We start from the raw sequence: 12867 nt of genomic DNA, 5'->3' as shown, positions 1-12867 counted from the left end.
TTCGATTTTGAAGGGGCAATGGCGAAAATGTTTATAATTCGAAATTAATCACATTAAAAGCAAATATATTTAATTATTTTTATGAGTAAAGTAGTCAAATCCTACATATTAATCTTTATTTTAAAAAAGAAGAAGCAAAGAATGGTAAAAAAGCTCACTTTCTGCTAAACCCTAAACCACCCCGATTTTCAATTTCCAGTTTTCTCCAGCTTGAATACCAAAATCGGAACTTTGCATCGCAAACCAGTCTCTTTCGATTTTTCTGAAATCTGAATTCAAGAAATGGCTTTCGCTGCTTTTCGGCGCATTTTGAGTGGATCTTCGGCACCATCGCCGCTTCTTCGCTCGCGCTTCGCTTCGATTCGACTCAGTTCTACCCTCGTTACTCTCACTAGTCCTAAGCTCTTCATTAGCGGTATTCGTGTAGCTAAATGTTTAATGATTCGTTTAATGAAATTGTTTTTATAATTTTTGTGAACTTTTCTGTTTCATGGCACCTTGGTGTCAAAGTAAGCGTCATAGAGTGGATGGTGAATCGATTTAAAAGCTCATCCATTCCGGTTTTTTTTTTTTACGATTTTATGTTAATTTTTGAATTTGTATTGTGTTGGTAGGGGGATTTTACATCAGAATCCTGTGCTCTGTTAATGTTTGGTCGGACAATTTATATCGTTGTTGTAGAACTAATGCTATTCTTTTGTCTTTTGCTTGCTTCCACTTCCTTTTAAATGTAGAAACCAAGGAAAGTGTCCAGATTCTTTGATTGAATGAATTTTTTTTCTTTTCTTTGTTTTTTTTCTTTTGTCTTTTCACTAACAGCGTGTTAATATTCCTGAGCAGTCCTGAGAACTCTTCGGTTTGTGTGATATTCAACTAATGTTTGAACCTTGGTGTTAATTTAGCTAAAACTTAGTACTTTGTGTCTATAGCTTCCGTATTTATCTTCCCTAGATGTGGCAAACGAAAAATGGTGTGGGGGGAAATATGGAATACAAAATTATTGTCCCATCTACTTCGAGATGGATTTGAAAATTTCTGAATTGTTGATTAAACCATCACTTATAGTTGCATCTGGATGATAAAGAGAGTGACATGTAACATGGTCTTCAATTTAGACAAGTAATAAAAGTTTCTCAAAATGTAGTATCTTAGGTCATGGTATCATCCTTGGGAGGTCTCCAAGTTAAATTTATAGTGTATGTATAAGGAGTTTCGCATTACTCTTGTATCTCTTTACTTGCATGCTCATATATGTGGGTGCATGATACTAGAAATTGATTGGTCTTATAATTAAAGTTGGAAGACCAATAGATTGTAAGCATATGAATGCTCATGTTGAACTTATCTCCGGGGCTTCTTCCACATCTCTGTAACCTTGAATAATTTTTCACTTTAGGAGCAATACTATTCATCTTTGCACATCCCTGGCTTGCACTTACAAATTGATCCGTCCTTGCAATCTATAACCTGTGGCTTCTATATCTATTGAAGCCTACTTCGAAAATGTCATCTTTCTTGCATCTTATCCTTGCGAGAATTGTGTATTCTTTAAACTCACTTCAATGCTCAGTCTAATATAGTTTTCTCAACTCGCACTATCCTTCTCACAGGAAGAAGCATTATGAATTTATTGTAATCTAGAGAATAGGATGGAACTGCTTTAATGGGTTTACTAATATCCTGAAGAAGAAAATAACCTGATAAAAAGCTACATGTCTTGTGCTTTTATGAGCTGGGAGATGCCTAGGAAGAAGCAATGTCAATTTCTGATCTTCTTCGTTATTTTGCATGTCTTTAATGATCATATCTTAAGATGGACCAACACTTGTCTTGATGTTGACAACACAGGTCTTTCAAGAGTCACGACTGATGAAAATCTTTATAATGCCTTTGCTTCGTTTGGCCGGCTTCGCGAGGGTAAGCATATATCTCCTGATATCTTCTTAGACAGTTTTCATTGTTTTACCCAACTGCACTTAATTTATGAACTATAAATTTCTAATTGATGTTTGAAATATCTTTTGGATATAAATTTTGAAAGTTAATTCGACATGTGATAAAGCTAAAATGTGAGTTATGTAAATATTGTATTTATTTTTTGATAGTTGATTTGGAATATGAGAGATTTATTTGATTGATAATTTTTGAAGAATTTTTTGAGTTGGGTTCTTGAATGAATGGATAAAATGTTAATTTTTTTTATTGAATTGCACGCCGAGAAATGGAGAACCCAAACAAACAGAGCCATTGTCACTAATCGACTGGTTCAATTTCTAAACTGTTTTGTTTGTTATGCAGCCAAAGTGATAATGGACAGAGCGACTGGAAGATCTAAGGGGTTTGGTTTTGTTACTTATGAGACGGTTGAAGAAGCTGAGAAGGCACGAGAGGGTATGAACGCCAAATTCCTTGATGGGTGGGTGATTTTCGTTGATCCAGCTAGGCCGAGGGAAGCGCAGCCTCGCCAACCTCCTCGACAAGATATGCAGTTTAACTCACAGTCTACTGACATGGGGTTCACGACAAACAAGACAATTGGATGGTGTGGATGATGCTTTATGGTACCTCTGGTATGGAATTGACGGGTTTCCGAGAAATCAACTTGTATCGGATTGAGGGATATTGGCTTCTATGGAAACAACGAACCTTTTAAATGGATTTATGGATTCATGATATCAATAGAAATCAAGCTTCTAATTAATTATTTTTTTCCCACGATTTTCTAAGCTCTGCTGCATATCGTCGAACCACATAATAATAATGGTGATGAAAAAACACTTGACTAGTTAAGTTTTTTATTCAACTGTATTTCAATTGACACGGTAAATACTTCTCAACATTTCGCGATAGAATTTTTATGATGACCACAAATACTTGATTAGATCTGTCATGTCGCGTGAAATACATTATTACATTAATCGATATATCACATATTCAACGTCGGGTTCATATGATCATAAGTTTATCCGTCTAGGAGCGAGTCTTACGAACTATTGACCAAACTTATTTCTGCAACCCAAGTGCAAATTACGTATCGCAATGGAATTTGCCATTAGTCTTGCCAAATACTAAGGAGAGATTCGATCCAAAGATAAAAGAGAGAATTAATATGGTCATAATCAAACCAAGAAAATCAAAAGAGGAGTATGAAACCCAAAGTACATCACACCAAAATCTTTTAAACATGGTGGTACTACAACCACAAACACTCACCCATTTAACTTGCAAGATAAACTGGCTAAAAGACTCACCATTTGTTATTTATTTATTTACATGGTGAGACAAAGGAAAACACAGTAATTAAGAACATAAGGTTCCTCGTTATGTAGCTTCTGCTACTGGAAAGAGCCACCTGTGACAGATTTCTTCAGAAAACTACCTCCACAGAAGGGGTATGGACTCCCGACATTAAAATTTTAATACCCATCACAGGCTTGCTAAAACCGATCAATCCACTATCATCACGTATAGGCTTGACCTTGTTACCCTCATAGTTCTTATGAACTTGTTTCTTGTCTTTGCCCTTGCTGCCTCGTGAAGATTTGCCTCCTCCCTTCAGCTTGTTCTTCCCATACCTCTTGCCATCATTGCGATAGCGTTGATTCTTGTTTGATGGAACATGAGATGCTGCTGTTGGAACTGGATCATAGACATCAGGGGCCCAGGTCACAGAGACCTTCTTAGGTTCAATACCCTGCTTTTCACGGCTACCTTTCATGGCAGATACAATCTTTGAAGATTTCTGAGGTAATTACATAAAGTTTTTAAAAATAATAATAATAATAATAATAAGAGCTGTTAAAAAGAGGATTTTCAGGGCCTGAATCTATGAACTATGCAGTTTCTTTTCTCCAAATTGGGATCGAATGTAATGTTGAAAGATGAAAATAGAAGTGTACTCGTAATTGATTAAAGAAAAAAAATTATGTGCACAGGTTGACATAATGTTGGCATCTGCTCTTGCAAATGTCTTTGACCAAGAATATCACTTGGCACGGTCCATTTCACAATAGAAAGCTTATACACTAATAAAAAACCACTAACTTGAACTGGCCAAAAGATCAGATGGATGACTTACAGGCAGCGATATGGATTGTGAATAGTGTGGATTAACAAATTTATCACATTCATTTGCTTCAGAGACTTCAGCAGTAAAATCATCCTCCTGCTTTAGTTTTCCAACCAACAATCCATGTACAGACGATTTAGGATCACCAGGAAGCAGAAATGTTGCAGACTTGCTTAAGCTTTTTTCAGATGCTGAACTACATAAAATTTTCTTATCCAAATCATCTTGTTTGGCTTCCCTTACCACATAGCCAGTGACATTCTTGTCAGCAAATTGGTAGAAGCTACTAGTTGATAGTTTGTTGTCCTTGGCATTAAGAAATTCGCTCAAACATGTCTCGAGGTCATTCCCTGAAAGATTCCTTAAGTTGCGGTGATCACAGCGGCAAGGATCTGCAGCAGAACCACCACCGTTGCTTTTATCTTGAGAGGCTGGTGAATATGGAACACACACTTCCATCTACTGCAGAAAAAACTGAAGAGTTCCATAAATATCTCGCCAAATTTGATAATCATCTGTATCACAAGGTATAATGGACTCAAAGCATATGTTTTTTAAATTTGCTTTTTTAAATAACTCAAAAACTTCATACACTCCTGGGATCCTTTAAGATAATAACTCAGACTCCATGAATATGGAATCAAGTCAATTTATCAACCCATTATCGCACTGGCCACTGGTTTCACCTCAATAATAAAGCAACCCCGAAACCGATATGTTGTTTTCCACTCTTAGAACAATAAACTAATGAAATAGCTAGAGATTTTAAAATTTGAGATAAATAGTTTTTACATCTCAAACGTGTTTCATCTTTAATTATAACCAGCATGATCTGACCTTGACTTCAAAATTCATGGAAAAAATTTCATGGCCACGTATGAAGTATTCAATTTACTATAACACAGACGAAATATAGCAAACGGGATGGATAATAAGATCTACTAGGGTATCTATTTGGCGGTAGTGAGTAACTGAGTAAGGGCGGCAGACACATTACATATATTCCACTAAACAAAGCGTAGTAAAAACAATAAACAAATCGTCAAACATATCACCATGTCTCTACCTTATATTGATTCCGAGCTCCTTTAACGCAAATTCTCCGCAATATGCACTGAAGCGATACCAACCAACAGAAAACCCAAAAAGATCCGTAAATCTCGATAGGTAATTTCAGATCAAAATCTTTCCCACGACCAAACGTTTCAGAAATCTTCAAATAATTTAACAATAGTAGCTGGAAATCAACAGATAGCGACAAACCCCCGTCGAAAACAGACACCACACCCAAACCAATCAAAGATCAGAGCAAATATTAACTACTAAGATTACCACGCCGATCACTTTTCTGAAGATATTTCAGACGATGAGAAAACGATCCGCCACGATAGGACGTCCTGTGTGGGAGTAAAAGCAGATCGTTTGAAGGCACCGAATGCATAGTTCGATGCTCCCTGATTCACAATTCGCCAGTTTCTTTTGGGGAAAAAAATCCAATACGATCGAACTTTACAGATAGATTGATTTTCAATTTTCAAAGAAAATGGAGATTGAATCTAAAAGTCACGAAATCATCGGCATCGAAAATGGGAACCCTAGGCCATGACTGAATGAGGGAGGATAAGCGGATCGGATAATCAGAAGAGTAGTTACATAGCATTCATCGTCATATTACTTAAATGACCTTTATACCCATCGGATTCTTTTCAAATATCTACTGTCGAAATCTTATAATAAAAATAATAATATTCTGATATAAAAATAATATCGAATCAGATATCTGTTTCATTTCAAAAGATTTTTAAGTTTAATTATTAAGAATGAATAAGCTTTTTCCATCACCCATTTCAAAATAGTATTAAACAAAAGTCCAAAACAGTACATAAAAAACAAAACAATATCTAAATCGTAAAATAAATTAAAATAATAAAGATTTTTTTCCTGCACGTATCTCAATAATTGAGCATTATTGACTTTTTTAAACGAAAAATATTGGCAACGAAAACATCTAGTTTGCGTTAATTTTTCTCAAAAGCAAAAGGGATTAATCACCTTAACAGAAAACGAAGCCATCCACAATTAAGGGGATTGTCAAAAATTTGTGTGAGACTGTCTCACATATCGTATTTTGTTAGACGGATCTCTTATTTGAGTTATCCATGAAAATTTATTATTTTATGCTAAGAGTATTACTTTTTATTGTAAATATCGATAGGATTGAACTATTATTTTAAGATAAATCTAACCACTTAGTTTATTGGTTCGGTTATTAAAATATTGTTTTGAAGTATAAGAATGTTGTTGAGATAATGTTTGCAAACTAAAATCTTCAATCCCAAAAATACGTTAAAATGTGTGATTGATTCACATTTTTTTCGATGAAATTAGTCTATATGTGTGATTGATTCACATTTTTTTCAGATTCTGGAGCTGGCCGAAAATGATGCAAGAGATAACAAGAAAAACATTATCGTGCCAAAGCATGTTCTTCTTGCTGTAAGGAAAGATGAGGAACTCGGGAAACTTATAGCTAGAGTCACCATAGCATATGATAGTTTATCATCTTTATTTGAATCGCTATTAAACATATTAATAAATAAGCACACTTAATTTTATAACAACAATTAAACATCAGAAATCAAATAACTTAATCATCTTATTACGGAAATGAAAACAAAACAATAATTCTAGTATTAATGTTTAATACAATCAAATCGAATTCATAGTAATTCACAAGAATACGAGAAACCAAATAAAACTTATATTGGAACAATACCAAAAACCCGACTATTCTAGCCACTGTCCTAGAAGTCCAAACCGTCCAACTTAAGGCATTTCCCGTGGAATGGTTGTCCAAGACGTGAACGACAATCGCCGAATACGAGAATGTACTGGTATACAAACTGATATGATGCATTAGAAATATATTACGCTCATATATCAGGGATCAAGTCAATAATTTCATTCTCAGTCTAGACGCGCCTTAATGTATAGCTTTGAAATACAGAACAGAACATGGTTGAGCGGCCATAAAAAACGAGGTATAAATGAAAAGATATTAGACCTGACGTGATATGTCATGCATAATATGTAAAATCAGTAAAACATGTATCATATAACATATAAATATGTAAGTGTGTATATATTACGTTTATATATTTCAGTCAATAAATCACGCACCTCACTAAAAGAATAAGACATAAAATTCATTTGTATGAACCTAGACAATACCAAAATCATTATCAAGCAAGATTCAGAATCACTGAACATTCTTCAAAGTTATTTCTAACGATCCTTAAACCTCTACTTTAGAATTATACAAACGTCCGTCGTCTACAAGCGTTTGTCAACAACACGCTAATGACGTCTCGTCCGTCGTCAACTAATGCTATGTTTAGGCTTAAATGATAAATGATTGATTCTTTGTTTTCTGAATCATGTTTGAAATATGTTATTTGATTTATACGTTATGAAAGACAGAACAATTAATGGTGTAATTCCGAGAAGCCAAAAACTGGACTATACACTTTTGGAAGAAAAAAAATGATAGTGATTTTGTGAGATTTGCAAGAACTGGTTCATTTCAAAATTTCTACAATGTTAAGTAGTAATTTTAATTAATTTTCTCAAAGGCGATTTTGAATGAATAGTTTGATTATTAATTTGTTTATAAATAATTTCATGAGATTTTTAATATAATTAATAATAATAATTTTCATGTATATTATCTACTCAAAAAAGCGAAAAATAATGAAACTTAAACACGGATTCAGACTTTAAAATATTTTTGCTTAATTTTAGTATTTTTATTTTAAAAATAAATAATTTTTTTAAATTTTAAATAAATATAAAACTAATTTTCTTTAAAATTTATAAATATTATTTATAAATTTTTTAAATACTTTGAATTGAAATGAATTAACTATAAAAAGGCATCCAAAACATTGTCACGTAACTTGAATTGGACAATGTACAGGTCATAATCGGTCCCCAACAATTATTAAGAGAAAAAAATATCAATGTTGAAATAAATTTTTTTTTTAGATTATTCTATTATAAAGTATAATGTAGTACAATTATGTTGGAGATAATTTTTATGTATCACATATATAACGTAAAATGTTGTGCAATTTTTTTTTCAATAAATCTTTTTCCAATATTGAATGTAATATGAAATTATTACAATAGATAATTAATTCTTCTTAGAAAAACTGCCTTTCAACACCGAAATTCAAAGCCTATAATCATCATAATTAATAACATAGCCATAAATATATGTATATCGTACGATCCAATTTGAACATAAAAAGATAAATAGATCAAAGAAAGGATTGTGATTAAATAGGGAATTTCTTGATAAAATGGTGGAAAGCCCCATAAATTATTAATTTTTAAAAAGAGAAATTGCCACAAAAATCTAAAATATTTTAATTTTCGGCTTCTGACATTTTCCGAAAAGTTTTTTTTTTCTCTCTGTTGAAAAAATTTGTGTGAAAAGATCTTACGATCATATTTTGTGAGACGAATATCTTAGTCCATGAAAAATTATTTCTTTTTATATTAAGAGTATTACTTTTTATTATGAATATCGGTAAAGTTGACCCGTTTCATAAATAAAGATTCGTGAGAATGTCTCACAAGAGACCTACTCATATTTAAAAAAGCATTCAAAAAACATATTTTGGCAAATTTTTTTTTTTGAAAATCAAAAATATTTTCGCTATGAAAATTTATACTTCTAAACAATATATGTAGATTTTTTTTAAAAAAAATAAATTTTCCATCACATTTTGACTCATTCCAAAAACTTGACGATTTCCCCCTATCATTGACAATAGTTTAATTATTAAAACAATGATGAAAAATGAAACAAAAAAATTTAATTTATTTAAAGAAAATACAGAACTAACGACCGACGTCCCTCTCTCTCTCTCTCTCTCCCCCACAAACGCTTCCCTCCTCATTTCCTCGTACATTAGATCCCTCTTTTCTTCTATTTTTTTTCCCCGGCGATCTGGTAATTTTTTTCATTCTTCTCGATAGATTTGGTTCTTTATTTGCAATTTCGAGTTTTGAACGGCTGATTTAAAGCGGTGAATCAAAATCTGCCATTGATAGGTGGTATTGATTGACTTTTTTTGTGGCTAGGGTTTGTTTTGAGGAAATAGTTTTGGACAAACTGAAGCAAATCAGATGGCTGCTCCACCCGCCAGAGCTCGAGCTGATTATGATTATCTTATTAAGCTTCTATTGATCGGTGACAGCGGTGCGTGTTTTTTTGCGTATTTTTGTTTGGCGATGTTTTCTGTGTTAGGCGGCAATCCTGTGAATCGGATTATGTATTTGGTTTGGTAATAGCTGCGTTCGAAGAGAATTAGCCGCATTGCTTGGCATGCATGTTATTTTAGGTTTTAGGCAAGGAATTTTCGATCATATCATTTCGTTGGTTGGATTGTATCTTTAATAGGAATAGTTTATTATTATTTGTCTTTTGCTGCACTTGAAATATTTGGCTGTAGGGATTGAATTTGTTGGAATTTACTCTGCTTAGCAATATTATTTGGACAGAGTGGAATGATGCTCATATTTTTTCATGAAAAATGGTAAGCTCTTGGTGTCTTTTAGATTCATAATATTTGCGTATGTTTTTACCGAGGGCACATATTCTTAATTTTATAGCACATTATTATTATAGGCATTTGTCATAGCGGTCTCGGATTTCAGTTGTCCACCAGGGAAGCTCGTTCTGGATTATTGTAGAAGTAATATGAGTAGATTTAGAGTCCTGGAAAGGAAGTTAGGATATAAAGTACTTTATTGTTTTAATTCATGAGACAGAGCTACAGAATATACAATCTAGTCTATACCTGATAAAAATATTTTCTTCTTGAAAATATGAAAAGCCTGTTTGTTGATCTTTTCCCCAGTTTACATGCTTTGTTTATTGGTTTTAGATTGTCATTTTGCTGAAGTTAAAAGCTAGAGATTATACGTGTATTGAGGTTCTAACTTATTGATGCCTTGTCAGGTGTTGGTAAGAGTTGCCTTCTTCTACGTTTTTCTGATGGTTCTTTCACCACCAGTTTCATCACCACCATTGGGTAGGATTCCTTCAGATTTAGATACATTACAATTGTGTTGCCTTTTAACATTCTCCTGATTGTTGTGTATGGTTCTGCTATATAATTCAGCATTGATTTCAAGATAAGGACCATCGAGCTTGATGGGAAAAGAATCAAGCTGCAAATTTGGGATACTGCTGGACAAGAGCGATTTCGTACAATCACAACTGGTATGGATTTGAATGATATTGAAATCTGCTCCGCTCCATTTCACGCTATCTTATCTTGGCATATCTAAGATAAGAATTTCAATTGGAACTTGTTTTGTTTCTGCCATTGTTGAGGCATGCAGTTGCTGTTGCACTTTAGAAAGCGAGGTAAACAACTTTGTCTACAACGAGCTAGACTCTGGAGGGTATTTGATATCAACTTAAAAAGATTTTTTTAGAGTGATCGTTCATATTATTAAAATATGTATTATATGATGAATATGCTTGTTTAAATATGTATTATAGGAAGAAAATCATTGTTTCGCAGTAAATTTTTATTACGTGTTTTTTATATAATTGGGTGGGCGAGTCCGCCTGGGGCCGTCCCAGGCGCAACAATTCACAAAGGCTCGCCCAGGCGCGCGCCTAGGCTCGCCTTGGAAAGGCTCTCGAGCGCCTTAGTAAAAAAAACTGAGAAGTTGCATTTTGAAAATGCAACTTCTCAGTTTTTTTTAATAGTAACTTAAAATTTAAAAGCCCAAACCGACCCCAAACGTAACTTCTCAGGATGATTGAAGAATTTTAATTGTGTTACTTATTGTTATGAACTTATTAATTGTTTGTTGTTTTGTGTGACATTGTAACTTAATTATTTCATATTTTAATATATTATTATAAGCTAAATATATTTAAAAAAAATAAAAAATGTGCGCCTTGCTTCGGTAAGGCGCGCACCTCGCCTTGCGCCTCAGGCTCCAGAGCCCTTGTGCGCCTCGGTGCGCCTTGCGCCCTTGACAACTATGCTAAAGGACTGTTTTGTGAAATAATGTTTACAAGCCGTTTCTTGTTTTTCAATTTCTTCATAACAACTTTTTGTAAGAACTGTATGATTTGAGGTTTGTTTGGGATTTGGGTTGCTTCATTGCTTATGAGGATTCCACGATTTTGATATTGTGGAGCTGTGGTATGGTGATTTTTGGTTGGATGTAGTCTGCAGAGATGAAGGTTATAAAAGAAAAATCGAAGTATGGTCTGATGGTGTCATTTTCTTTATCAAAATTTGATGGGATTATAAGAGCACTTTATCACTCCCTCTGCTCCACTTGTTAACCACTTACTTGATTTACCTATCTGCAAGCAACCATTTAATTCTTCAAAGAATTATTGCATTTCTTGAAATATATCGAGCTTATTGCCTGAGTAATTGCATTTTTTGCAGCTTACTACCGAGGAGCAATGGGTATACTGCTGGTGTATGATGTGACTGATGAATCATCTTTCAACAGTAATTACTTTTCGTTCCCCCATACATTTATTAATGTCTCCCATACTTCTCAATTAACTTTTATGTTTATTTACTTTTTCACGGTGTGCTGTGCTGTATCTTATTCTTATCAAATTAACTTCATCCTTTTTTAGACATTAGGAATTGGATCAGAAACATTGAACAGCATGCCTCCGACAATGTCAACAAGATATTAGTGGGAAACAAAGCTGATATGGATGAAAGTAAAAGGGTCTGCCTTCTCTGTTTCTGTTTTTCTTTCTCTTTTTACACTTGTGTCTATATTCACTGTTTATGCATAAGTTATGTTCTCTGTTAGCCCAGTTCTCGCATGGTTTAGATCTAGAACTCAATTATCTTGAAGTTTGACGTGCTTTCAAGGTGATCGAACTTTAATCCTCGAAGAAAAATTTGATATTTTCAACAATTTAAGAGTAATGCAAAGCAATATGCATTAGGCTCCAGTCGTTACCTAAAGATGCAGACTTTCTATGTATTCCCCCTTTAATGCGCACATATATTTCTATTCTAATTTATGTTTTTTTTTAAAATCCAAAATAATCTGACACAGCTTAACTTTTATAGGCCGTTCCTACATCCAAGGGTCAAGCGCTTGCTGATGAATACGGAATCAAATTCTTTGAGACTGTAAGTCGCACTTATTGCTTAAGTTTGATTTTTTTCCGCCGATTGATTCAGTTTAAATAACATCATGTGAAACAGAGTGCTAAAACGAACATGAACGTGGAGGAAGTTTTCTTCTCAATAGCCAGGGACATAAAGCAAAGACTTGCTGAAACTGATTCAAAGGCTGAGGTATCAGCGCCATAGTTTACATGCTTGCGTTTGTATCCGTTTTTCTATATATGAAAAAATTGACCTGTGTGATTTTTGCATGAATGCAGCCCCAAACTATAAGAATCTCCCAACCAGACCAGTCAGCAGGGGCAGCCCAAGCCACCCAAAGATCAGCCTGCTGTGGTTCTTGAACATCGCACTTCCATCATGGACAAGGTGATTGATTACGTGTTTTCAGTTGACCATTTTGACGAAGAAACGAGTCTTTGTTATGAAAAAAGCAGTGCTGCTTGTATTGTTATCCCTCTCATTATTTTAGAAACAGAGTTGTCATCTTTATTGGTGGAATTAGTTAGCATATCAGTACTTTTAACGCACTTCTTTGGCTTGAAATTTGAATCTCAGGATATTGATTTGCTTTTTGTTTGTTAAAAATTTATCTTT

The 12867-nt window shown here is 33.9% G+C and overlaps 3 protein-coding genes across 6 annotated transcripts; 2 read left to right on the top strand and 1 right to left on the bottom strand.

Moving 5' to 3' along the window:
• Positions 1 to 122: 122 nt before the first annotated feature.
• LOC140839866 (organelle RRM domain-containing protein 2, mitochondrial-like) lies at positions 123 to 2701 on the top strand. The gene is made up of 3 exons (XM_073206847.1): positions 123 to 415; positions 1849 to 1917; positions 2299 to 2701. The coding sequence occupies exons 1-3, from the start codon at positions 283 to 285 to the stop codon at positions 2550 to 2552; spliced, it is 456 nt and encodes a 151-aa protein (XP_073062948.1). The 5' UTR covers positions 123 to 282; the 3' UTR covers positions 2553 to 2701.
• Positions 2702 to 3092: 391 nt separating this feature from the next.
• On the bottom strand, positions 3093 to 5742 carry LOC140839865 (uncharacterized). Of its 3 annotated transcripts, none has more exons than XM_073206846.1 (3): positions 5136 to 5742; positions 4079 to 4528; positions 3093 to 3742 (listed from the first exon to the last, which is right to left on the bottom strand). In XM_073206846.1, exons 2-3 carry the CDS (start codon positions 4526 to 4528, stop codon positions 3368 to 3370), a joined length of 825 nt encoding a protein of 274 aa, XP_073062947.1. In that variant the 5' UTR covers positions 5136 to 5742; the 3' UTR covers positions 3093 to 3367. The 3 variants fall into 3 exon arrangements, with proteins under 3 accessions (XP_073062947.1, XP_073062945.1, XP_073062946.1); XM_073206844.1 differs by having other exon boundaries at positions 4079 to 4543; positions 5136 to 5741; XM_073206845.1 differs by having other exon boundaries at positions 4079 to 4531; positions 5136 to 5741.
• A 3219-nt stretch (positions 5743 to 8961) lies between these two features.
• LOC140839864 (ras-related protein RABE1c) lies at positions 8962 to 12867 on the top strand. Of its 2 annotated transcripts, none has more exons than XM_073206842.1 (9): positions 8962 to 9086; positions 9218 to 9335; positions 10098 to 10170; positions 10261 to 10361; positions 11560 to 11625; positions 11760 to 11857; positions 12211 to 12273; positions 12349 to 12441; positions 12531 to 12867. In XM_073206842.1, exons 2-9 carry the CDS (start codon positions 9263 to 9265, stop codon positions 12612 to 12614), a joined length of 651 nt encoding a protein of 216 aa, XP_073062943.1. In that variant the 5' UTR covers positions 8962 to 9086; positions 9218 to 9262; the 3' UTR covers positions 12615 to 12867. The 2 variants fall into 2 exon arrangements, with proteins under 2 accessions (XP_073062943.1, XP_073062944.1); XM_073206843.1 differs by lacking the exon at positions 8962 to 9086 and adding an exon at positions 9589 to 9672.

The sequence above is a fragment of the Primulina eburnea genome, chromosome 8 (assembly GCF_022965805.1).
Source record: "Primulina eburnea isolate SZY01 chromosome 8, ASM2296580v1, whole genome shotgun sequence".
Classification (NCBI taxonomy): Eukaryota; Viridiplantae; Streptophyta; class Magnoliopsida; order Lamiales; family Gesneriaceae; genus Primulina; species Primulina eburnea.
This window is presented reverse-complemented; position numbering and strand designations above follow the sequence as displayed.

Excerpts from the sequence above, each read along its gene's own strand:
- LOC140839864 (XM_073206842.1), top strand. The coding sequence starts at position 9,263 with ATGGCTGCTCCACCCGCCAGAGCTCGAGCTGATTATGATTATCTTATT. Across the intron at positions 10,362-11,559 it reads ATTTCGTACAATCACAACTG|CTTACTACCGAGGAGCAATG; the intron begins GTATGGATTTGA and ends CATTTTTTGCAG. Across the intron at positions 11,626-11,759 it reads TGATGAATCATCTTTCAACA|ACATTAGGAATTGGATCAGA; the intron begins GTAATTACTTTT and ends ATCCTTTTTTAG.
- LOC140839865 (XM_073206846.1), bottom strand. The coding sequence starts at position 4,528 with ATGGAAGTGTGTGTTCCATATTCACCAGCCTCTCAAGATAAAAGCAAC. Across the intron at positions 3,743-4,078 it reads CACAATCCATATCGCTGCCT|AAATCTTCAAAGATTGTATC; the intron begins GTAAGTCATCCA and ends TAATTACCTCAG.
- LOC140839866 (XM_073206847.1), top strand. The coding sequence starts at position 283 with ATGGCTTTCGCTGCTTTTCGGCGCATTTTGAGTGGATCTTCGGCACCA. Across the intron at positions 416-1,848 it reads TCCTAAGCTCTTCATTAGCG|GTCTTTCAAGAGTCACGACT; the intron begins GTATTCGTGTAG and ends TTGACAACACAG. Across the intron at positions 1,918-2,298 it reads GTTTGGCCGGCTTCGCGAGG|CCAAAGTGATAATGGACAGA; the intron begins GTAAGCATATAT and ends TTTGTTATGCAG.